Source organism: Ochotona curzoniae, unplaced genomic scaffold, assembly GCF_017591425.1.
Source record: "Ochotona curzoniae isolate NIBS_2020 unplaced genomic scaffold, NIBS_Ocur_1.0 scaffold_3890, whole genome shotgun sequence".
Taxonomy (NCBI): domain Eukaryota; kingdom Metazoa; phylum Chordata; class Mammalia; order Lagomorpha; family Ochotonidae; genus Ochotona; species Ochotona curzoniae.
Window position 1 is genome coordinate 28,502,704 of NW_024467115.1, and position 26,129 is coordinate 28,528,832.

A 26,129-nucleotide genomic window follows, 5' to 3' on the forward strand; every position below is an offset into this window, starting at 1 on the left:
TTAAGAAAAAAAAAAGCAGTTTTCTTTAGTAGGGCTTTCTGATTATTTTTATTGGAAAGAAAGATTTATAGAGAGAAGAAAAAAAGAGAAAAAGATCTCTCATCCACTGGTTCACTCCCCAAATGGCTGCAAAGGCTGGAGCTAAGCCACTTGGAAGCCAGGAACCTCTTCCAGGTCTGCCACATGGGTGTAGGGTCCCAAGGCTTTGGGCCGTCCTCTACTGGCCATAAGCAGGGAGCTGGATGGGAAATAGAACAACTGGGATATGAATCAGTGTGTGGGTATGGGATCCTGGTGCTTGCAAAGGGAGGATTAGCGAGTTGAACCATTGCACCAACTCCTATTTGGGCTTTCGTTCATATAACTGACATAACTATGAAGACAGAAGAACATGGAGATGGAAAGAGGGGGTCATCTATTCCTGCAACCCCACCCTCTGTGCTTCCCACATTCTTTGTGGGGAAAACAGTTTTGTTCCAGAAACTTCCCAGGAAGCCCGGGAGGCTCAAGGGGAACTCGCTGTCATCCTACACCCCCTGCTCAGCTGACAGGCTGACCGTGGGGAAACCAAAAAGCACTTCTGGTTGTGCTAACTCTGAGTAAGCACTTCCGACAGCTGCAGGTGCTGACCACACTCCAGCCCACTGGACCAGGGTCTGTCAGCCCACCTGCTGGCCATCCACGACAGCCCTAGGGCCTTCCCCAGTGGTGACCCTTGCACAGCAGGTCTTCTTCCAGGAGGACAGAGAGAGGCATTGCAGTTAGCAGAAAACCTTAAAAGGTATATTGATGCTGATGTTTTGTTGGGGCTTTTAACTGACCGGAACTTTACTCTGTTAGCTCTACCTTCAGACCAGAGAAGGTTTCCCCAAGAGGCCACTGAACTTATCTGGACAATAAGATGCTGGACTTTATGCTAGGTATATGCTTGCAATGAAGGAATCTCAACTGAACTTGAACTGTGGTTATGCAGCAAGGGGGAGGAATCCACCATGGGGAGAGGGGTGTGGGAGGGGTGGGGGTAATCCCCAGTGCCTATAAAACTATCACATAATACAATGTTAATAACAATTAAAAAAAAACCTTAAAAGGAAAGATTTTCTCACCCCAGGTTCCACACAAGCCCACTGCTGCCTCAGGACCCTCAAAAGCACTCATGATTACTGTTTGTCGTGGACATCTTTATTTTTTTAAGGCTCTCAGTTTCTTTTATTATAAAGCAAAGCTATGGAGAAAGAGATCCATCTTCCATCTACTGGTTCACTCCCCAAATGGCTGCAACACCCAGAGCTGAGGCCCTTCCGGGTCTCCCCTGTAAGCATAGGGTTCCCAGGACTTGGGCCATCCTCTGCTGGAGAGCTAGGCTGGAAATGGAGCAGCCAGGACACAAACCAGTGCCCACCTGGGTTACGGTACTCTAGGTGGAGGTTTAGCCTACCTACTCCACAGTGCCGGCCCCTGTTGTAAACACCCTTATCCATTAGGAAGTGGGTGACCCAGAGGTGATCTGTCCACATCCCTTGATGTCTCCTTTTCTGGACCCAGCAGGCAGGGAAAGCGAAGGAACCCTGCACCCCAACTTCAGGTGCATGTGGTGGGCAGATTCTCATGTAGAAACCAGGGGGCCAGCGATGACACGCGTGCACCCTGGGCTCTGGCAGGCAGCAGGCTTGTCTCCTGGGAACTCCAGGCAGGGCTGGCTACAGACGTGCGAGCTGTGCAGCTGCCCAGGGCGCTGCTCTCAGAGGTGCTCGGGCTCCATTTAACACCCTGTCGTCACCATCCTGAACCTCATCTTCCTGTCGGACCCAGGACCCACCAGATGATGTGGCTGCTCCTGGCTCCACACCTTCCCTCGTGGTGGCACTTTTTATTACAATGCCACGCCCCAGCTCCCAGAACCCCTTGCCCATTGGCCTCATCCTGAGCCTTCCTAATTCTTCGTGCCCCTTCTCCCCTCCATGACCTCCCCCACCCCAGACGGGCTTTGCTCAAGCTGCCTTCAGGAGCTTATCCATGTTGTACCCAGGCTGGTTGGCTCCTCCCATCTGTTTCATGCACAGTCAAAGCCAGAAGCAATTTTCCCCTGGGCAACACCAGAAGGAGCGTTTCTCTTGCCCCCCACCCTGGTCTCCATTATTCTGCAATTCAGCCTGCAACCACAACCTTCCAAGGAGAGGTTTTGCCCTAGGGGAAAGCTGTACAGACACAAACCCAGGGCAGCGCTGGTTCCTCGGGTGTGAGCCAGGGAGGGTCCACTGCACGTCTGAGCGGGACTGGCCTTGGGGACAGCCTGATGACCAGTTCACGCAAATGCCTCTTCACCATGGACCTCGCCACTTCACCCCAGGAAAAGGTGGACACTGGCCACTCATCTCCACCCCCAAGGTGAAGAGCAACTGCTGAAATGGCCAGCCACTCAGTTTTCCCACACCCACGGTCCCTAACATGAACGTGAAAAACCATTCCGAGGAACAAAAGTTGGTGGGAGAAACTGATATACAGTTTGGCAATACAAGAGTCCGGGCTTGGTCACAGGACTTTATTTTTGGAGCACAATAACAGCAATGCAACTAGGAGTGTTTTCCATGCCCACCCTGCCCATGGTAGGTGTCACAAAGACATACTGAGACTTTGGAAAAAATTCCAAAGGGGATTACACTTGACAAGTGCTGTTTCTTCACTTTTTTTTTTTTTTTTTTTAGGATCTGTTTATTTCTTTGAAAGAGTTTCAAAGAGAGAAAGATCAATTTTCTATCTGCTGGTTCACTCCCCAGAAGGCTGCAATACCCAGTCCTGGGCCAGGAACCAGCAGCTTCATCCAGGTTTCCCACATAAATGCTCAGGCCCACACATTTGGGTCATCTTCTGTTGCTTTTCCCAGGCCACTAACTGGATGGAAGAGGAGCAGCTGGGCCACGAACCGGCGCCCATCCGGGACACCAGCAACATCGACAAGAGCTTCACTCACTATGCCACAATGCCAGCAGCCCACGTGTGTGTGTGTGTGTGTGTGTGTGTGTTAATCACAGCAAACTAAATAAGAAAGCTTTACAGCTTACTAAAATTCAAACTTATCCTCAAAGGCAGGAGTTTAAATATATCCAACTCAGCGAGACTGTGGTTCCACATCGAGAGATGGAGCCAGAGACGCAAAAAACAATTCTAACTGAAAACGTGTCCGGTCCAGGGGAGAAACCACACGAACCCAAGCGCAGCCTCGGCAGGAAGTGTGGGTCCTCAGCGGCACTCAGGCCCTAGAAGATGAGGCGAAATGGCCAGTGCAGCGTCCTCTTGGGGAAGAAGGCAGTGAGGCACAGATGGGATCTGAGCCATAGGAAAATCTGATTTCAAACTGGGCGGAAGGCCCTGCGAGACCTCACGTACCCTTATCTCCAGCAGCAACGTGAGCCCTGAACAGCCTGGGACAACATCCGCAAACGAAGAAGCGAGCCACTGCTGGAGGACAGCCATGAGCATTGCACTGGGCAGATGCTGTGCCCAGGTGCCAGGGGTCCCTGAGGCTGGAGGCAGGCCATGGCAACACTGGCTCACTTCCTGTCTCTGGCAAATGGTTCAGCCCCTTCTCCTCGGTCTCTCCCACTCAAGGTTTCTGAGCAAAAATCTGCACTTACCCGGCCTAGGCAAGCTAAGAAGGCACGGCCAGCGGAGGACCTGTTCTAGAACCTGCCACAGGGAGTGGCTGAAGGGCTGAGTCAGGAGCCAATAGATTCCAAGAATCAGGCGCACGGGGGGCGAGGGCGGGGAGAGGCTATTTGCGCTGCTTGGTTTGTGTGTGCCACAAGGGAGGTAGGCTGTGGAGACAAAGTGTCCTGCCTTTGCTTACTACTGGCACAAGTGACAATGCCAAGGCTACAAGCAGAGCCCACAGGGCAAGCGAGACGCCAAGCCCCAGTCCCCCGCCCCCTACATTTCAAACGTTGATGAAGAAAGTTCTCAGCCTTTTGCAAGCTTCTAATCACTCCGCGTATATGGTGATAGATGTGGGCTCACACACAGGCTTAAACAACAGGAGTCTTGGCCCGATCCCTGTGTTTGTGGTGGGGGTTCTGTGGCCCTCCTGGGTGTGCCCCTGCAGTTGCGGATACCCTCTAAGGCCTACTGGGACTTGCTACTTGCAGTGTGCCTGAAATTCCCTCCACGCAGCTGGCCGCAGTCCCAGAGAGGCCGCCGAGCGGCGGGACACCGGCCGCCAACACGGAGGTGGATCCCCTGCTGCAGCTGACCCAGAGCCAGGCAGGCAACCAAGGGTGAGGCAAGACCCGGGCCGTTCCTTGCCGGGGCTGCACTGGTCCCTTAGGGGGTTCCCGGCTGCGCGCCCTCCCTCGAGGATCTCTGCAGGAGGAGCAGTAGGCCGGCGAGGTCGGAGAGCGCGGGGAACGCGGCCAGGGCGCTGTCCACCTGCTCCGGCGGCAGGAGCGAGCAGAGCGCGGAGCGCGCCCGGGCGCGCGCGTGCTCCGCGCAGTCACAGGTGCGGTGACCCCAGGCTGGCTCAGTCCAGGCCGAGCGGCTGGGGAAGCGGTCAGAGCTGGGTAGGCGGGCCCACGGGTCACCGGGCAGGTCCCGGGCGCAGTGGCCGCCCGGCGGCTGGAGGAGCGGCCCGGGAGGAGGCGGGAGTTCCCCCGCTGCGAACGCGCTCTGTGGGCTCAGAAGGCCGGGCAGGGCTGGCCCTGGACCCGCGAGGCAGGGCGGCTGCGAGGCGGCAGCAGCGCTACCGGCCTGTGGGCATGGCGAAGGCCCGGGCACCCGGCCGCCCTGGGGTACCCAGTCGGACCGGCGCAGCCGGGGCGCGGCACCCGGGGGTCGCGTCCCAAGGGGCCCCGGGCCGTCGCTGAAGGTCAGGCGGGAGAAGCTCCCTTGGAGAGCAGCCAGGTCGGCGGGCGGCCGCACAGGCTGGAGGCTGGGCGTGCCTGGTTCGCGCGGAGGCGGCCGGGTCGCTGCGCGGCCACCCGGGGCTCCCCCAGGCCAGGCGCGCGTCTTGGAGCGGAGCTCGTCGGCCACCGCGAGCTGCGCGTGGTGCGGCCTCTCTGGATGGTAGAACTTGCACTTGACGCCGTAGGTGCATTTCTTGCCTGGGGTGAGCAGGGCAGAGAGGGTGCGGGTGAGGCCACACGGCACAGGGCCACCTGGTTCCAATGCGGTCAGGGCAGGGTCCACCCTGCGGCACCCTCTACGGGGATCCCTGCCTCCTTAGCACCCTGAAAAGGCACAGCATCTGGAGAGATTTAGGATGGAGGCTCTGGAATAAGAGCCTTAACTCTTAACTCTTAACTCTTATAACCAGCTCTGACCAAAGTCCCTAAGAGCTGGTACGGGGCCGGGCTGAGGACACTGGCTGAGGACACCTGCCAGGGGCAGGTAAAGGGGTTAAAAACAGGCGCTAGGAGGTGGTGTGCACACCACCTTGCAGTTTCTCACACACTTGGCGACCTGTGTGATCTCTGCCTCCCACCCTCCCCGCCAGTCGCGTGCACCAGCTATCCCGGTGCCAGTCCATCCTCACAATGGCCCGTTAGGAAGCTGCAGTCCTGGCTGGTTAAGACATCTCTCTGGCATCACTCAGCCGGGTAAGGCTGAACTTGCCCTTTCCCCTGACTTCCAAGCCAGCATGTTTGTGCTCCTGCGCTGCCCCCACACCCCACCCACGAGGCCCTGGGTGCTACTCACCATAGGGGCAGTGCTGCCAGGAAGGTTCAGGAGGCCTGGGCTTCCTGCTCAGGAAGTTGCTCAGGGTAGGCCCATGGCGGCCCAGGGGGTCATCAGGAGGCATGAACCTGCAAAAAAAAAAACAAAAAACAAAAAAACAAAAAAACCAGCAGGGTGACTGCAGGGCCATCTGGGACTTGCCCAGGGCTTTGGAGGAGCAGAGCCTCTGGTGCTGGGGTCCGTGCAGTGGGTGTAGATGACACGAAAGTGTGAAGAGAACAGCTCCCCTGTGCAGCAAGGCCAGGGGGAGTTTGCAGCTGCATGGGCACTCAAGCACCCCACTAAGAATTCTGTATTCTATTGAGGCATTGTTGTTTGCCCCTGTGAGACAGTTTTTGCAGGTTGTTGCAACTGATGTGAGCTTGAGAGTTAATGTCACTGATAATGTCTTGGTGAGTGGGCCTTTGACAATTTACACACAGGAACACAATTAAGCCCATGCCATTTCTGGACACCTTATTGTGTACCTACCCATTGCCCTGAAATCGGGCCCAGACATACAGCACACCCTCTGGGAAGGGGCTTGATATATATGTCTTAAATACTAATGCAAGTGATGGGAGTGAGAGCTGAAACTGCTATGGCAAGAAATATAGTTATTGTTATCTCAAAGGCTAGCCTGCCTTTGCAATTTTTTGGAGCCTAGAAAATGTAATTGTTTTAGCTGCTTTTATAATTTTTAGCTAGAGGAATTAAGGATGCTTTTATTAACAAAAAATGCTTTTGATTATTGCTTTATTGTTTATGGGGTTGTAGGGGTCTATAGTTGTAGGGGGATTTAACATTTGAAGTTTTTGTTTTAGATTTTAGGTTTTTCCCTTGTAACTTATTTTCCCATTAAATGATGGGTAAAATGTAGAAGTAAAAATGTGGTGGGAAAGTAGTACTGATTAGCAGGTAATCGCATGTGCCTTGGCCTTGGAGTCCTGGCTGTTGCTCCATGGCTACTGTTGAAGAATGAATAATGGCTTGCTTTGAAGAATATGAATACAGTATTTGCAGAATTGTCTCTAGGCGCACCTGCTTAGCCCTGAAGTGCAGACGGAATGACCAAATGTCTGTACAGGCCCCCTTAGTCTTGAAGTAAAAAGCAGAACAATTAGTTGCTTGTGTAGAAGCTTGAGAAGGGTTTTGAGAAAATAAAAAGGACAGCTTTTTCTGGAGCTGTGGTGAGAACGCACCAAGTGTCTGTGTCTGTGTCTTTCTTTATCGCCGACTCCACGCACCCTTCCCGAGCTCCGAACTCGGCTGGAGCTGGACTCCGGCACTCTGGGAAGAACCCACGCAGAGCACAGCACAGCCTTGGCCTCATCACAGTGCTTCCCTGTTCTGCTTCAAGCAACTTGGGAAAAAACAGGCTTGGGCTTTGTGAATCAGAATCCGTACTTCCCTGGGTGATTTTTTTTTCCCTTAAGTACAGGAGAACTGCATGATATTTGCTTTGCTTGCAGGCTTCACTTTGTTCCTCCAATAACGGGCAGAAACATCTAGTGCCTAAAACGTTCTGCGGTTGCATGAGTGTCCCAAGCCTTGGGCGTCCCCTTTTCCTGCACTCCCAGCTCTGAGCCTCTAGAGACTGGAACGGCAGGGGCAGGGAAGTGTTTGCAGGCGCTGCGTCCACACAGTGCACCCAGGTCTACTTGGCATCCTCACCTACAAATCCCGGAAGCACTTGGCCCTGGCTCAGCCTCAGGGGCTACAGCTTCTCTGCGCCTGTCCCCCGTCTGCTCTGGGTGCCCAGGGGAAAGCGGCTTCTGCCAGAGGACACCCCAAGGAACTCGGATGAGCCTTGCTGCTCCCAGGCTCCGCCGGCAGTGGCATGGTGGGTCAGACCTGCAGGACCGGCTACTTCAGGGCTGGTGAGCCCCGAGAGCCACGCCAAGGTCCCAGCCCACAGAGGAGCAAACCATCCTCAGCGAGCTCCCTGGCTCAGCTCCCAGCTGCACAGCCAGCCTCTCAGGGTTGGGCCCTGACCAAGAATCTGGGGAGCCGTCCACTGTGGTTATTAAAAGATCCCCAAGGCTTCACCCTCATGCTCCCTCAGGAGCAGAGCTGTGCCAAAAGGGCCCTGTGGCCATGCCCAGGGTGCCCGGCGGGCTGCCCTCGCTCAAGGCAAGGCCTCCTGTGCATGGGAATGGCTTGGCTTGGGCGCCAGGCTGTCACCCGACCAGAGGCAGCCACAACCCCTTTAGACCTCAAGCGCCCTTCTGGAAGCCATACTTGGCAGGCTTGCCAGATTCTTCCAAGCTGAAAACGGGCAGTGTGAGCTGCCGAGCTCGCGCATCTGGAAGTGACAGTGGGTGTTGGCCCTGCAGCTGCAGAGTTAGCTCCCTCCTCTCTGGGCAGGTGGGCTGGCCTGGGAATATCTGGTCTAGCCTGGAATAGCTCTGCCCTTCATGTGGACTGGCTCTCCGTAGTCCTCACATTAGACCTCAACATCAGCTGAGCCATCCCTCATCCGGGTGAGGAAGTTCATCTCAATGAGGCCAAGTCAGTGGCAAGGTTTCGGCAGGAACTCACCTGACCAGCTCTGCAACTCCAGCTCTTCCGACCAGGCCACACTATCCCCTGACTTCAAGGGCCAGTGGCTGCTCCGTTACAGGCCAAGCAGCCTGTGCCCAGCCCACAGTGCCCTCCTGTCTCCCCAGCCTTCATCCCCCCACCACCACTCATTACTGCATGCCTAGTAGGTGCCAGGCGGGCTAGGAAGGTGCCCCTAGCCTTCAGAGAGAACTCGTTTCTTACCACATTCTAATAAAGGCAGCCAGGGAGCCAGAACCAGGGCTAAGCAGTCCTAGCCTGGAACAGAAGCTGAAATGGGAGCATCATCGCAGTTTGCTGTGCCCATCCCCGCCTTGTCCCATGCCACTCCAGTTTGCAGAGCCACACCTGCTGTGCCAGGCCTCCAGTGTCAGCCGTTCGCAGTCCTAAGGAACCTTTCTCTCCCACCTTAACTTGGGCTGAAAGTTTTCAATCTACTCTGCTGGCCAGTTTGCACCTGGTAACCCTCATACCCCTCTCTGCCAGCCTGACCAGGGTAGGCTTGAACCAGGAGACCAAGCTAGGAACCAGTCCCTGGTGAGGATCATCCGACCTGCAGGTTATTGAAGACCTGGGACATCCCTGGGTCTGACCCTGCCGAGACAACCAGAGACGGGCCTCACACTTCAGGTCAGCTCCAGCAGGCTAACGGTGTGGGCTAATCATTTTGTATGGCTTCCAGATAATGTGCCAAACACCCACGTGGCCCCTGACCAAAGGAGAGCGTCCCTGGGCTCTGCGCTAGACAAACCAACCAGGTCCTCCTGAATGTCTCGACCAAGAGTCACAAACCGGCATTTGTGGGCCAGTTTGGCTCAATGAAGATTCTAGAATGTTACCCACTCTCACATCTAATTAAACATTATTTCAACTGAAATAAGAGAAATGAAATTATACTGAGTTTGAATCTGTCCGTGATGGCTATGTCAAGGCTATTAATTGAAGTATTATATTCTTAAATTAAGAAAAAAAAATTTGTGTTGTCTTGAGTACCTGCTTGGCCGACTCGCGTGGTACGTGTCTGGGTCAAAGCAGCCGCTCTGGGGAACGCTGGTCACGCACAGCAGACTCCAGCCAGCGTTGACCACGTGGCCAGGGTAGCAGAGCCAGGGACAGGGCGTGCCTAGGACTCCTAATCCCAGCCGCCTAGGCCCGGATGTGTCCCCCGCCCGCCGCGGGTCCCGGAACCCCACCTCCATACCGGTCATTGACAAAGGAGAACATGAGCAGGCGCTGCTCGATGAACCACTTCCACTCCGGGTTCTCGCTCTGCAGGTCGCGGTAGTTGTCGTTGGACACGATGACGCCGTCCTGCTCGTAGGCCACCTTCACGATGTAGCGGTCGTCGTAGCAGACCACTCGCTTGCCGTGCACCTTGCGTGACGGGGTGTACACCAGCACAGCCTGCCGCTCCAGCTGCTCCAGCACGTGCTGCTCTGGGCCACGGGGAGAAGCCGGAGTCACAGCTTGGCGGGGAGGGGCTCCCCATCCCTGAGCCCCCAGCGGAAAGGCTGCCATGCCTCCTCCCTGACCCCAAAGCCCAGCCGCCCGAAGGAGGAGTAGGGAGGTTTTTAGGGGGAGAGAGGCATCACCCACTTCTCCCCACCGTGGTGTCACTTCTATGGCTAAGTTTCACTGAACTTGCCAGCAGCCTGCAGTCCCAAGGGCCCTGGCGCTGCCCTGCCTGCATCATTATGGCAGGCACGCATCAGGGCTGGACCTCAAGGCGGAAGTCGCTGAGAAGGCCGATTTCAGCCTATCCGTGTGAGGCTTACCTGCCAGGACACCTCTATGGTAGCAGATGAAAAGAGACCTTCCGTTTGACCTAGGCCCTTTCCACCTGGAATGCACCTGTTGAGCCCTCAGCTTGGAACAAGGGCCTATCCTGCCCCAGACAAAAATCAGCTTGCAGACTAGAGCATCCCATAGGTGACATCTCTGAGGGACCCAAGAATGCAGTGGGAAGCAGCCCAGGCTAAGGATGCACAGCCCAGAACCTGTGCCCAGCTCTGTTGTAATGTCAGGTATTACATGTCTAAAGTGAAGGGGGCAGCAGTTCCTTGCCCTTCCCCGCAGTGTTTGTGCACGGGCTGAGTAAGCCCCAGGCACCGGAGAGCTCTTTGCAAAAACTAGCTGGGAAGTGGCCAGGAACCAGGTGGTTCATGCTGCAAGGTTCCAAGGCCTTCCTAAAATCTGTATGCCAAGAAGGCCTGCTTGCTGCTCAGAGTCTTGCCCTGGGAGAGATACAAGAGAACATTCCGTCTGTGCACAGTAGTTAGGCAGAGGATTAGATGCTCAGGGTGCGGCAGCCACTCTGAGAACAGAAGGCAGCCCCTGCTTAGGAAGTCCGGCCCCTCTCCCTTCCGGTTCCCAGGTCTCCCCATCCCCCTTAAGATGATCATGCTTTAGAATCTCCTTTATAATGACCTTGCTTTCTTTAAAAAAAAAAAATATATATATATATATATAGTATGATTATTGGGAAGTTAGATATACAGAGAGGAGGAGAAACAGAAAGGAAGATCTTCTGTCTGTTGATTCACTCCCCAAGCAGCTGCAACTGCTAGAGCTGTGCCCATCCAAAGCCAGTATCCCAGAGCCTCTTCTGGGTCTCTCACATGGGTGTAGCATCCCAAGGCTTTGGAGTGGCCTTGACTGCTTTCCCAGGCCACAAGCAGGGAGCTGGATGGAAAACAAGGCCTCCAGGATTAGAACCGGCACCCATATGGGATCCTGGCACATGGCAAGACAAGGACTTTAGCTGCTAGGCTACCGCACCGGGCCCTTACATTCATTTTTGTAGATATGTAGAGGAAAGCACCATTTCCAACGTGGTTATGCATCAAACACAACACAACTTCAGTCACACCGTACGTGCACTTAGCCACTGCTGTCCATCATTGGCCGCTGGGTCGGCGGGGCTTGGCTGAGCTGATCCACCTCTGGCTACGAGTCAGAGGGCACATCTCTGGGAGTGAATGCCACAGAACCGTGTAGGGAAATCACGTGCTGAATTGTGGTCAAGATGGATCTACCAAGTCCCACACCCCCCAAGGCACCCTCCCCTAAGACACTGTCAGCCTCTGAATCGCGCCTGTCCGGAAGGCAGGGAGTGGCTCCGATGGCGGTGTGCTTCTGCACGTTGGTGCTTACGGATGAGGCGTTCTCGTGCGTTCGCTGGGGTTTGTGCTCTCTCCCTGCCCATTCAAGCGTAATCTCATTGCCTTTATCTCGTTACAACCTAGAGCAGTCACGGTCTCTTAGCCAACCATTTTCAGCAGCTCATGATGCCTTAGCTTGTGCTTGTTTGAGAATTTCTTTTTTTTTTTTTCAGTTTTTGTGCAATTAATTAATTAACAGAAGGTTTTATGTTAATTACTCAAATTTATTCTTCCTTCTCCCCTAGGTTGGTATTTGTTTAAAAATGTTCTATCTTCCTCTATTTCTCCAAATTTTTCTGTGCTCGCTCATATTGTATTTAAATGTTACACAATTGAATGGTGGAAAGCCACCAGTCTCCATGCCCAAAACATGAAGAAGTTGTGCGGGGTAACTGTTTATGAGGAAGAACTTAGCACAGGTGTTTCCCTGTCAACCTTCTCAGCCAAAGAACAACGACAGTAGAGGAGGGACGGGGGACTCATAGCCACAAGAACAGCGAGCCTGGGGCTGGCAACCGAGCCAGGACATGGCTGGATTCCAGGAAGGCAGAGAGCCGAGGACCACAGCTCATCTGCTGCTATCCCTCAAATACACCTGTGGGAGTGACGTCCTGGGCGCCTGCCACCCGCGTGGGAGACCGGCTCCCGGCATCTACCCAGCCCAGCCCTGGTGACTGCAGGCACTTGAGGAGTGACCCAGAGAGGAAACACCTCTTTCTCTCTGTCTCTCTCCATCTCTCTCTCCCTCTACCTTTCAAATGGATAAATGAATCTAGGAAAAAGAGGCCAGTGATGGTTCAAGCAATCGTGTCCCACACTCCCATGAGAGACCCGGCTTGGGTTCCCAGCGTCAGCCCCAGCTTAGTTCTGACTGTTGCGGGCACCTGAGGGGTGAACCGGAAGATGACAGTTCTTTGACCATCTCTCTCTCTCTCTCTTCCGTCTGCTTGTCTCTGCTTTTCTCAAATAAGGAGGAATTAAATAAATGAATGAACACATAAATACACAAATAGTTTTTAAAAAGAGGAGCAGGTAATGGAGAAACAGCAGCAACTGGCAACCATTGATTAAAAAAAAAAAAAAAACGCAAGGGCCCAGCGCCATGGCCTAGCAGCTAAAGTTCTTGCCTTGAATGTGCCAGAATCCCATATGGGCACTGGTTCTAATCCCCGCAGCTCCCGCTTCCCATCCAGCTCCCTGCTTGTGGCCTGAGAAAGCAGTCAAGGATGGTCCAAAGCCTTGGGACCCTGCACCCGTGTTGGAGACCTGGAAGAAGCCCTAGGCTCTTCGCTTCAGATTGGCTCAGCTCTGGCCGTTGCAGCCACTTGGAGAGTGAATCCGCAGACAGAAGATCTTCCTCTCTGTCTCTCCTCCTCTTTGTATATCTACATTTCCAATAAAAGTAAGTAAATCTTTTAAAAAGAAATGAAATAATTATGTGTGTCAGGATGGCTAATTGGTTTAAGGTACCAAACTCAAAGAATTCCCTGGGTTTCAAGATCTTTCTGCTGCTTTTTGTTTGTTTTTGGTTTCCTGTTTTTGAACAGACTACACAAAGCATCCAGTAAATAAATATTACTCGACTCAAGGAATGTCTTTTTCTGGTCCTTTATACCATCAGGAGTGGATAAAGAGCCAATCTTCCTTCAGGGTGTTAAAAGTTGTAGGGTACAATGATTTTTGGAGTTTCTTTATTCACGTTAAAAGTGTTTTAACCATTCACCTCATCCACGGCTACGCCGGGCACCTGCTGCGTGCTGGGGATGATGGCAGCAACTGGGTGGCGGCCTGAGCAGTGCCTTCCTTGGAGCCCACAGTGCCTTAAGGAAGACAGACACGACGGACCCCAAAAGAGATGACTGCCTGTGATGGCAGGAACCACCCAGGAAAGTGCCCGTCATGCCCTGAAGCCACCAACTGCCCAGCGTACCTCGGATGGGGGCGTCAGATCTTGATGGCTCCTTCCTCCAGGATGGGACAAAAACCTTGATGGACGTGTGTCCTCTTTGCCTGAACCAGTCCACAGCCAGCTGGATCCCCCGGCAGGAGAAGACTTCTTTATTTCCATGACTGCAACAGGAAAACAAAGAAATCTCTAGAGACACAGAAAGCCTTCCCAAAGAGGGATTTCCCCTGCACGTGTCTTGGATGAATGTCACACAAGCAAGAGGGAGCCAGATGAGCCTGCACTTGACAGATACACTGCAAGAATGCCCCTTTATTTTGATCAGTATATTGCACTAATTACTTTAGGAATTTTCATTATATGAAATCTACTATGTGTCAGATGATTTAATCTAAGTGTTGGACTGCTAGCAGAACTTGTAAATTACAATAATTCAGAATTAGTAAGAAACAGTTCACCAGTGCTTAGTTTTATATTGAGGTGCTCACTCAGGTTGGAATAAAGTGGTATAAAAAGAAAAGAAAAGAAAAAAAAAATGCCCTTCGTCAGAGCTGCACAGCTTGTAAAAGAAATACAGGTAAGAGGTTCCCAGTCCCCAATGGGGAAACATTTCAAGGATTCATAGGCAAGATCCTGTTCTTAACTGAAGCTAACAAGGATGACACAGGATGGATGAGTGCAAGGAGCAGGCACTGGGGAGCAGTTAAGATGCAGCTTGGGATGCCTGTGCCTTGCATCACATTCTACCCATAACTCCAGCCTCCTGCTAGCAACATGCTGGAAGCATCGGATAATGGCTTAGGCAGCAGCTCTCCTGCCACCTACTTCGGAGATCCTCATTGAATGCCCAGTTCCTGGCTTCAGCCTGGCCCAGTCCTGGCTGTTGTGGGCATTGAAGGAATGAACCAAAGGATGGGAGCAGGTTCTGAGTTTGTGTATCTGTCTGTCTCTCTGTCCCTCAAGTCAATACAAATAAATATATTTTAAGATTTGATGGGAGTGGCCATCTTGATCATCTGACTTGCCTTGAGAGATGGCTAACTGTGTTTTTTGGTTTCCCAAGGCCAAGCAAGGTGGCCAACACCGCACAGACTCCATGGAGACCAGAGCCAGCCAAGGACAGAGTGGTGTGGGAACAGGGCCTTGTGTGCCTTACTGAAGATGTTCTCCTTTTTTTCTAAAGATGAAGGAAAAGCTAGGAGAAGGTTCTAGGATTGGAGGCTTATGTGATATGATGTGATGCGACATGCACAACTGCACCATAGGGGTAAGAGATCAGAAGGGAGCGAAAGCAGCGGCGGACATCACCTCGGAAGCCATCATGGTCATCCGAGGACACATTCAGGGTGCCCTGGACTACGCTGGTGGAGAGGAAGGCAGAAGTGTGGGTCAACCTGAGAGATGCTAGAAGCTAGAATTCCAGGAGACAGATCGGATATGTGGGTAATAGACAAGAAGCCAAGGAAGCTTCCAGATCTCTCTGCTCACATACCTGGAGGGTAGGATTCTGGAAGGGGTCGGGGTAAAGGAAAGATCATGAATTTGACTTTGGACACATATTGAGTTGGAAAAGGTTTTGAGGTCCCTAAGTGGAAACGTTAAGTGAACATTCAGGACTCAGAAGAGAGATCTAAGTGACCACTGGACATCCTTGTTTAAACTACAATAGAAGCCGCCACAGGAGGCTGGCCTGGAGACAATGGGAGAGGCATGGGCCTGGGACTGGGCATGGGGCAGCACTGGTCAATCCTGGCAGGTGACAGGCAGAGGAGGGCCATCTCACAGAAGAGATGGACAGAATCCATCAGATGAGTGAAGCAGGCAGTTGAAAGCTGGGCCAGTAGGCCCGGTAAGGTAGCCTAGTGGATTAAATCCTCGCCTTATATGTGCCAGAATCCCATATGAGTACCAGTTCTAGTCCTGGCAGCCCCACTTCCCATCCAGCTCCCTGCTTGTGGCCTGGGAAAGCAGTCGAGGATGGCCCAAAGCCTTGGAACTTTGGAAGAAGCTCCTGGCTCCTAGCTTTGGATTGGCTCAGTTCCAGTCATTGCAGCCACATGGGGAGTGAATCAGAAGACAGAAGATCTTCCTCTCTATCTCTCCTCCTCTGTATAGCTGCCTTTCCAATAAAAATAAATAAATCTTAAAAAAAAAAAAAAGCAAGCAAGCCAGCCTGGCCAGCCTGGCCAGCCTGGCCAACCTGAGCCAGCTGAAGACTTCTCACAGACCTAATAAGTTGGGGGGCAATGGTGTTCCGCAGAGCAGGTGCACGGGACACATACCTGAGACCCTGCTCAGGTTCAATCGGCAGAGCTAGCCAGGACAGTCACAGGTTTGCAAGCAGGAAAGGAAGTCTTGAGAAGTGTTCATCCACAGAACTGGAAACCGGGCTTTGTGGAAACTCAGGAGAACCTCGGGCATTTCCCTTGGGTCAGGAGCCAAGGAGGGGCAGACTCAACCTGGGCTTTCTTTCGGGGTGAAGGAAATGGGTCTTTGGCCATGGGATTGTGCGAACAGTAAGGAGGGGTGGGTATCAATGGGGATGCCTGACACCAGAGAGAAGAGGAAGCAGGACTCATCCCTCAAACCCCAGCGGGAGGGACAAAACAAGAGGTGATGAACGGAAGAATGAGGCATCACTCCCCAGGGACCCTCTGCACACCAGCCCCAGTCCCGCCACTGAACTCTTCCCACTGGCCTGGTGACACCCCCACCAGAAGCCAGGCTGGCCCTGCCACTCTAGCGACAGAGCCCAGGAAGGGCCAAGTGTCCCTCCCCCATCCAAAACCAGATCTCAAAACCCCAGGGTCCTCTGGGAAGAACACCAGAGGGAGGGACCAGAAACACACACCCTGACTTACGCAGAGGACAAGACACAGAGGTGCTTTCCCGGGCTACAAGCAGAGAGCTGGGTCAGAAGGGGAACAGCCACGACTTGAACCAGTGTCCATATGGGATGCCGCCACAACACATAGAGGCTTAGCTTACTGCGCCACAGCACCCGCACCTCTATATGTTTTGAATAATTTAGAAGCCAACTTTCCATCCAGACACCTCAGCTGATGGGGGCAAGCACTCAGCAGTAAAGGACAGTGGGGGAGGCAAATCCCTGCAGCCATGGCATGGGGGTCTGCTGCTCATACCGAGGCACATGCACGCCTACGCTCTGCTTCCTGGACTCGCCGCCGTTTATGAACATCCACTGCCACCACGCGGCCAGGGCCGAATGAGAGGCCTCACACCAGCCTCTTAGAGTTCTGTTGATCAGGCCATTCGGCACATTCCCATTGCATTGGATAATTACAGTAATCCCTTCCTACATGACCTTCCTTCCCATTCCAACCTGCAGGAAACAGGAGCAAGGCAACCGGCCTGCTCCTGGAGCTAAGCCAGCAGGAGGCCTGGGCCCACCCCCTGCCCATCTCTCGGATTGCAGACTCATTCGCATCCCCCTTCCTGCAGGCCCCTGTGACTCCACAGTCACCTGAGCCCTTTTCCTGCTTGGGGAAAGTCCTTCCCATAGTTATGAACTACGCACAGAGAGACGTTGTGAGCAGGAGGGGTAAGCACCTTCACCTTGAACAAAGACGAGTAGAAGCCACCTGAACACCCAGGGCAGCCAGGGCAGTCATGGGAACCTCAGGTGGAGCACAGCTCCCCAGGGACTTATTTATTTGAAAGGTAGAGCTAGGGGAGTTTGGAGGAGGGAGAGACACAGAGAGTTTCCATCTATTATTGGCTTTCTTTTCAAATGTTGTTGGGGCCAGGCCAGGAGCCAGGAGCCTCTTCCAGGTCTCCCGTAGTCAGACCATCTTCTGCTGCTTTCTCAGATTCATAATTAGCCAGGGGAGTTGGTTCAGAAGTGGAGCAGCCGAGACTCAAATCAGCATCCATATGAGATGGCAGCACCATAGGCAGAGGCTTACTGCACAATGCCACAGTGCCAGCTCCTGTGGTTCACATTTTAAACCCCCAAGGACTCAGAGGCCTCCTACTATTTCTGGAGCATGGACTCATTCAACAAGTGGAGTGATCAGGCTTGAACTCATGGGCCAAGTGCTTGGGCCCCTGCACCACATGGGAGACCTGGAAGAAGTTCTGGGCTCCTGGCTTTGGACCAGCCCAGTACCAGTCACTATAGCCCCCTGGGGAGTGAACTGACAGATGGAAAATTTTCTCTCTCTCTCTCTCCTCCTGTCTTTCACATAAATAAATCTTTTTTTAAAAAAAAATAATAAAAATAATAACAACCACCCAAACAAAAAACCCTGTACATCCCCAAGCAGACACATCAAATGACAGCCTCTTCAGGAGCAGCAAGAGGATGTGAAATTGTCAAGTGGTTTCCTCCCACGCTGAAACAGTTCACCTCCCTCCCTCTCTTCTAGATTTGCCTACGGAAGGAAAAGTCGGCTGGGCCCTGGGGAAGGTGCCAGCCTCCCACAGGCTAAGGCTGCAGCAGCTGGCTCAGGAGAACCCGGGCTCTCACAGCGATGCACTTTGCAGTAGGCCTGCCATGCAGACTACCTCTTTTTTAGAAAGTTGCTGGACTTTTCTAAGGACTCAGATACTCAACTGAGTGGCCCAGGCTGCCAGCTGCCCATGTAAACCCACACACACTCCTTGGCGGCACGAGACTATCCTTGGAAATGGGTCTCTGTCTTGCTAGTCAGTCAAACTATCATTCAGTGCACATGCAGCACCCAATGCTTGGAGCCCCTGAGGGCCAGGGGCAGCAATGCCAGGAGAGTAGAGGCTAGCCCGGCAGGGAGGACTGCGGGCCCTAAGGAGGAGCACCACTGCAGAGTACTCCAGACTGTTCTATGACCTCTGGCACGTTCTTGATCTCTCCAAACCTCCAGAGAACATGAGAAATACCTCTATAATGAAAATGCATTCATTTCCTTCAAGCATACATAAAATAATCACCTTGTATCTTAGCATGTCTGAGACGAGAATGTCATTTAAGGCTGTGGAGTGCAACCTTTTAGTTGTATAAACAAAATTACTGAAGCTCCACAACTGGCGAGCTGAAGAATCCAAAGTGCACCACATCTTGCATGTGGCTACTTCGCGTTTAATCTCAAACTCACTCGAAGGAAATCAACAGCCAAACTCAACAAGTGGCTACCCTAATAGGGCAAGTCTAGAACTTTCCATCTTCCCAGGGCAGACCTGACCTGGAAGTTAGAGATCAGAACTACAGGCACTGAGTCCATGTCCATCCACTGTCTCAGACAAGACTGTGCGGCAAGTGGCAGGCCTGGCTTCCCGTGCCCTGCACTGACTCCCCACACAACACTTAGAATTCTCATGAAAGTTGACCCAACACTTCTGAAATGATTCATGAAGCTGGTACTTCTGCTAACAAGAGCCCAGAGGACTCTCTGCTTTGCAATGAGGAAATGGAGTGTTTTAGGTTCTTTGTGTGGCAGCTCTACACACAGTTCACTTTTGTTTAAATGATTCAAGCACAGGATGTTTCACGAAGCAGACAACTTCAAACACTCCCACTCCTTACACAACGTGTATGGCCTGTGCAATGGCTTGGATATTATGAATGCTGAAAGTCTTTCAAAAACCCGGTTATTAAATATTTGATCCCCAAAGAATTATGCTAATGGCATGAAGAGGATAGGAATTTAATCCAGGTACAGTGTCTAGTGGCAGACCTTCGGGAAGCAAGGAGGTTTAACTGCATGGTTAGCATGGATCAAGTCCCAGGGATAAGACCCTGGTGGCTGCATGGGAGAGCACACGGACATGAACAGACATGCATGCCCTCTCACCACATCATGATCTGCGCCACCTCAGGACTCTGCCTTCACCGATGGTGGAGCCCATGGTGCCACCTTACGGCCCCACTGCCTCTTTCTTTCACAGGTAGTTCACCAGCAGAAAAGAAGTTAAATGCTATAACATGACTCTTTCTGTTGTCCCCTGAAAAAGTCAGCCCAGGCCTTCCGGGTTCTGCCATGATGAACACCCTTGAGCTAAACATTGTGTAACACTGGGGGCACATAGCGGCACAATCAGGGAGTACACCAACAGGGCCCAGAGGCTGACTGAAGGCCCAAGCCCATCACGTCCCTTCCCATGCAACAAGACCTGATGGGCTCTGCTGTCAGGACAGCAGCTCACTGCCTCCTGCAAGGAAGAGAGAAGCAAAGCCCTGGCCACCAAGCACAGTTATCCATAACAGCACGTTCTACAACAGCGGGATTTAAGTCACCGAGCAGCAATTGGCCATACTTAGACATGCTGGTCTGCAAGAATCCACCACAACAGGACTTAACAGAGATAGCGAGAGGAAAAGAGCTGTTCCTTGTGAGCAGAGACACAGACCACCAGGGACCCCAGGAGACCGAGGCCTGGAACAGCACTCTGAGGGTCACTGCTCAACAGCTCCAGGTAGAAAGGAGGTGAGCCCCACCCACTCAAGCCCCGCCCAGGCCTTCAGGGCCAGCTATCCCCTTCAAAACATAAAGCATGCACCGCCAAAAACCCTCAGCAAACCCTCAGTTAGGATGGCTTTGGGGAGCATCCGAGGTCATGGACAAGAAGGAAGCGCTGCTCAGAGTCTCCCACCCTGTCAGAAGTGTGATCCACCTGGGTGTGTCTTCCTCACTGTGGCTTAGGCAGACCCCGAGCGACCTCGTCATGCTGAAACACCAGAGGAAGCCACAGCAGTGGTCACTAATGTCAAGGGGCAGAGGAGACTCCTCGCTCTCTCCCACAAGTCATCTTTGAAAGGAACAAATCGGACCCAGCACAGTGGCTTCATTGGCTAATTCGCCCCTCCTCAAGTGCCAGAATCCCATCCAGTCACCAGTTCATGTTCCTGCTGCTCCACTTCCCATCCAGCTCCCTGCTGGTGGCCTGGGAAAGTAGTAGAGAACAGCCCAAAGCCTTGGGACCTTGCACCCGAGTGGGAGACCTGGAGGAAGCTTCTGGCTCCTGGCTTCAGGTTGGCTGAGCTCCAGGCATTGCGGTCACTTGGGGAGTATGCCAGCGAATGAAGGATCTCTCTCTCTCCCCCTCCCTCCCTCTGTAAAATCAGTCTTTCCAATAAAAATAAGTAAATCCAAAAGGAAGGAAGCAAGGAAGCAAGGAAGGGATGGAGGGAGGGTAGGAGGGAGGGAGGGAAAGAGGGAGGAAAGGGAGGGTGGAAGGGAGAAAATCAAGTCCCAAGATCAGGTGATGGCTGGGTAATTTGTCCTCTTTTCCTCTTGGGATATGAGGAGCAGGGGGAAGCTGTGTGTGTGTAGATATGTATAAATGTGTATATGGTAGTGCATGCAAATAGCTACACACAGATATGTGTGTCCTGGGGAACTGATGTGTTTTGCCCGTACACACAGATGACCGCTTCTATGCTCTGACACATTCATTCTTCATCACGAGTGTGAGCAGTGGTTTCCACATTGAACACTCCCCTGTCCCCTGACTGAGCATGAAGGGGCTCAAATGAGTACAGTGGTGGGAGGCGGGATGGAGGAAGAGAAGCAAGACAAATTTACCCAGAACACATGACAGTCATGTGAACACAGAGGACGTGGCTTATGCTTGGATTCCACGCAGTAACAATGGCTCCCCCCGAAAAAACACCTTCCCAGGCCACCACTTCCTAACACCTCCTGCACTCTGGACCTCAAGCAGAGCCCTGACGCTTTCCTGTAGCCCCTAAAGCAGTCCTTCTACCCCAAATGCATTGCACTGCTTTGATTTGGAACCACAGAACTCATGTGACCTTGGGGCTGGGGAGGTCTTTGGTTTCTGTGATACCATCTTACACTCAGAGGCCACATTCCACTGGCGCCCAGAGCGAGCACATAGAAGCCAGCCCTCTTCCATATCCCTCCGCCCAGATTTCCAGGCTCTTAGACCCTAGCAGCTTGCCGAAAGCCTCTTCATCTCTGCAAAGCTCTCAACTTGAGCAGGATAGTACAGACCTGCCCATCTGACCTTCCAGGAAGGTGGGTAAGAAGGTGACAATAACCTTGTGACCCAAGCTCTTGAGTCCCAAAGAGGAGGACCCATCGCTGGTTAAAAACTGAAACTGCAAGGGCAGGCAGTCGGCATGGCAGTTAAGACACCACTTCCGGGGCACCCACATTCTATTCCAGTGCTTGGGTTCAAGTCTGTTCTCCATTCCCAACCCCAGATTCTTGCTAATACACACACCGGGAGGCAGCAGGTCTCTTGGAGCAGCTCATGGGGTTAGATCTCCGTCATCCAGGCGGGCGCCCGGGCTAGGTTCCAGCCTCCAGCTTGTCCTGGCCCAGTCCTTGCTTTGTGAGCATTCAGAGAATGAACCAGTAGCTGAAAGACTTTTAATATCTGTCTCTAATTCATTCTCTCTCTATCTCTCTCTCTTCCCCCTCTCACTTCCCCCTTGTCTTTCAAATTAAATGGAGTGGGGCAGATATTGGGGCAAAGCATGGGCTACAGTTTCACCTACACTTCCAATTCATGCCTACCATGGGATGCAGTAGATGATAGTTCAATTACTTAGGCCCCTGTCACCCAAGTGGGAGACCCAGATAAACTTGTTGGCTCCTAAATTTGTTCTGGCCCAACTCTAGCTCTTACACACATTTGAAGAATGAACCATCAGATGTGTTTGTGTGTGTCCCTCTGCCTTTTTTTTTTTTTTAAGATTTATTTATTTATTTTTATTACAAAGTCAGATATACAGAGAGGAGGAGAGACAGAGAGGAAGATCTTCCATCCGATGGTTCACTCCCCAAGTGACCGCAACGGCCAGTGCTGCGCCAATCCTAAGCCAGGAGCCAGGAGCCTCTTCCAGGTCTCCCACACGGGTGCAGGGTCCCAAAGCCTTGGGCCGTCCTTGACTGCTTTCCCAGGCCACAGGCAGGGAGCTGGACGGGAAGCAGGGCGGCCGGGATTAGAACCGGCGCCCATATGGGATCCTGGTGCACTCAAGGCGAGGACTTTAGCTGCTGGGCCACGCCGCCGGACCCCCTTCTGCCTTTCAAATAAATAATAATTAAACCTGAAAAACTAAACAAGGACCCAACGCGGTAGCCTAGCACCTAAAGTCCTCGCCTTGAACACACCAGATCCCATATGGGCACTGGTTCTAATCCTGGCAGCTCTGTTTCCCATCCAGCTCCCTGCCTGTGGCCTGGGAAAGCAGTCAAGGACAGCCCAAAGCCTTGGGACCCTGCACCCGTGTGGGAGACCTGGGAGAGGCTCCTGGCTCCTGGCTTAGGATTGGCGCAGCACCGACCGTTGCACTCACTTAGGGAGTGAATCAGAGGACAGAAGATCTTCCTCTATGTCCCTCCTCCTCTCTGTATATCTGATTTTTAATAAATAAATAAATCTTAAAGAAAAATAACTAAACAAATGCAGCTTTTGGCAATGGCAGTATCACAGCCAATGAAGTTCATCCAAGGCACAATTAGTTCTAATTGAAAAACTGAGCCACCATTCTGAGTACACTGCATGCACAGTACACAGGGCATGTGGGGGCATCTTCCAAGGCTGGGTCATCTCGGGTGAACCATTTTAAGCTGGTGCCTGCATAATGCCAAATTCAAAGTGAGCCCAGCTCCCCTGGGGCAAACTCACGGATGCTCTGACGCCTTCAACGCTGCCAAGAACTGCTTTACTGGGTTCAGATTTCAGCTCTAGGAAAGGGAAGCACGTACAGTTACAGCCGTGAGTGAGTACTTTCCGATGGCTCTGCCCCTTGCCCGGCTCCAACTAAGCCAAGTGGTAGAAAGCTACACTTGTTTGCGCCACACCCTTCCTGGCCCAGCAGGGAGTGTGGAGACAGTTGGAGCAGATGCTCAAGGCCAAGTTTAGTCAAGCCAGGACAGACAACCATGTAGGCCTGATGCTCACAGTTCCAGAGCACATGAAGTTGCCTCTGCAGCTTAGGAGACCACAAACACATCTCTCAAGCCTAACAAGGAAACCACAACCCCATCTCCCCAAGAGCCCCAGCGGACTGCTTCCATCACGAGTCAGGCACCTCTCCCGTGGGAGTCTCATGACCCGGAGTGGAGCAAAAGAAACTGTCGGCCTCAAGAAACAAGTGCCATGGCCTTGGCAGAGTCACACACAGCGGACAGGGACACACTCTAGACAAGTAGCCCCGTCTGCCAACCCCTGGCCTGGGCTTCTCCCCAGGGACCGCTGCTTCCCCAGATAAAGACTGGATGACACAGGAACAGCACCCACGTGGTAGACACTTCCGCTCCAGGCACCTCGGTGTTTTGTTCTCACATCTAGCCCCTAGAGAAGCTCTAGCCCCGCATCACCCACGGAGAAAATAACACCCTAAGAGGTGAAGGGACTTGCTTATGACTGTTTTCAGGACAAAGACTCAAAATGCTACCTCCGCCCCGCACCCCCACAAAGCTTTGTGGCCCAAACACAGAGAAGAAGGACAGTTCTCTGGTCTCCTGAAAACAAATGCCCCCCTCCTCCACTCCCAAGCACAAGTGAGAGCTACCTCATCGCCACGTTGCTGCCATCAATCACGATGGGACGCAGGGAACTGGCTGGGTCTCCACAGTCCTCTTCTGGAGCTGCCCCCGAGCCCCAAGGAGCAGAATCTGGGAGCCCACTGGAGCCCCGAGGAACAAGCTGGGGCACAGTCTGGGTCTCCCGGGCCCCAGGGCGGCTTCCCGTCCGGATCAGCTCCTGAAGCACATCGTTGACCAGAGCGCCATCCCCCAGCTTGCCCAGCACCTTGGCCACATCCTCCTGGCTGTAGCCCAGCTTCTGGAAGAAATCCATTTTACTCGAACGGTCCATGCTGGCTCAGCTGCCACCTGGAGAGGGTCCTGCCCCCAGCCTCCTCCTTGCAGTGCCCCACACATATGCACTAAAGAGAAGAAGCATCTGTCAGGTATGTTCTGGGCACGGGTTCCTGAGAGCCGTGACGTACGCGCTCCCTCCCTCCTGCTAGTATCTATCAGGAAATCATGTCAGTCTGGGCCCCTTGGGGATTTTCAGTCCCTGTGTGGGTGGGGAGCTGCAGGTGCAGGCACACTGCTTTTGCATTCATGGGGCCTTTTCCTCTCACCCCACACAATGCCCCCACAAGGAACACGCGCCAGACACCAACGTGGCTGGGACCGAGCTGGGCACCCCTTACCCCAGACCACAGAACCTCTGCAAAGAGCCATACGATGTTTACTTGAAGCCCACACCTTACAGCGTGACTGATTGGGAGACAAGGTCTATCAGAGGAGGCCGGAAGGATGGGAGTCCTGGTAAGAAGAAGGCATTTGGGTACAGACACACACAGGATGATCCCAGGAAGATGCAGCGCGAAGAGCAGCCGTCTGCAAGCCCAGGAGCGAGACCTCAGAAGAAACCAACCTCGGTCTTGACCTTGACTCCAGCCTCTGGAAGTGTGTGACCATGATTCCCGGGCTGAGGCTGTGATCCATGCACTAGCCTGCAGCAGCTCAGGTATGTAAACCTGGGCCTCTTGGGTTATTCAGGGGAATTTCCCCCCCAACCTGTTCTGCTCTCCTGCATTGGCAATGCCTGCCCTACCAGTGATCACCCTGACCCTGGAAAACAAGAGGTCCTGACCCAACTTTGACCTCTCCCAGCCGGGCATCACTGCCTAGCTGCCAACCGCAGGGTGGCAGGGAAGGGGGTCGCAGCTTACGGGGTATTTTCAAAAGAAAGACGACGACTAACCTGACAGGAAATCCAGGAAACACCCAGTCCCTCTGTTTTCCACCCTCAAAGATCCACACCTTTGAAAAACATTTAAAACTCATAATCGTGAAAACATTTACTATGAACAATTCAAACAATGCCAAAGTATGAAAAATAAAAAGTCTTTCATGCATCCCTAGCTCCATTTGTCCCCTGCTGTTTCCCCTGCCCTTCTAGTACTTTCCCAATGATTTACTTGCATACCTAAGAGAGACACACAAATATGGTTTCAGGATTGTCTTGCTTTATATAGATAGTGTCATGCTTCCCATTTTGTTATTGAAAATGCCTTGTCGGGGGAGGTACTTGGCCCGGTGGGGAAGGCACTGCTGGGGGGCAGGGAGACTACAGCCAAGAGCATACCTGGTTTGAGTCCAGCTCCCGGCTCCAGTTCAAGTTTTTGCTAATGTGCACCCTGGGAGATAGCAGATATAGCTTGGTTTCTGCCATCCGTATCGGAGCCCTGGGTTCAGTTCCCAGTTCCCTCCTTCAGCCTGGCCAGCCCTATTGCGTGCTTTTGAGGGATGAACCAGAACACAGATACCTCTCTTGTTCACTCGCTCGCATTTTGGAAATTTTCCGTAACACTTTACCTACTATATCCTTCGAAGTTAGCACAAAGCCTAATGCGGTTGAATCAGTCAGATTTGTAGGTGGATCGATGGACAGGTGGATGGAGCTCTCTAGCGTTTAAACACACGGCTACACGACAGAATTTAGTGTTGTTCCCCTGGCTGCTGTTAGAAGGCCTGTGGGGTGTATATCCTTGCACATCTGTCTTTCACCGCCGTCTTTTCTCAGGGTCACTGCTTCATCCACGTCAACTCCTACTCTATGGGAGCCTCTCTCAGGCTGCTGCCTCTCTGCTAGCTTCCCTGCTTGGTTCCGCTTGCTCTCACAACCTCCCCTGACAGTGCGGGAACCGGCCAGCACTCCGCCCCCAGCAAGGCAGATGCTCAGGTCCCACTTTCCCATAGCTCACAGCAGGAGGAGCCACCACTAAATCCTTGACACTGTCCACTGCCCCCAGGCCATCTGCCCTTCTATATGCCTTAGTTGAACGGCACCTCTACATCCTCACG

The 26,129-nt window shown here is 52.8% G+C and overlaps 1 protein-coding gene across 4 annotated transcripts; it reads right to left on the reverse strand.

Annotated features, from left to right (window-relative positions):
* Positions 1 to 3,763: 3,763 nt before the first annotated feature.
* Positions 3,764 to 24,644, reverse strand: ZC3H12D (zinc finger CCCH-type containing 12D). Of its 4 annotated transcripts, XM_040965642.1 has the most exons (6): positions 23,822 to 24,644; positions 13,360 to 13,499; positions 9,470 to 9,704; positions 5,689 to 5,795; positions 4,737 to 5,093; positions 3,764 to 4,685 (listed from the first exon to the last, which is right to left on the reverse strand). In XM_040965642.1, exons 1-6 carry the CDS (start codon positions 24,124 to 24,126, stop codon positions 4,318 to 4,320), a joined length of 1,512 nt encoding a protein of 503 aa, XP_040821576.1. In that variant the 5' UTR covers positions 24,127 to 24,644; the 3' UTR covers positions 3,764 to 4,317. The 4 variants fall into 4 exon arrangements, with proteins under 4 accessions (XP_040821576.1, XP_040821574.1, XP_040821577.1 ...); XM_040965640.1 differs by having other exon boundaries at positions 3,764 to 5,093; positions 23,822 to 24,432; XM_040965643.1 differs by having other exon boundaries at positions 3,764 to 5,093; positions 9,470 to 9,699; positions 23,822 to 23,910.
* Between the last annotated feature and the right edge of the window lie 1,485 nt (positions 24,645 to 26,129).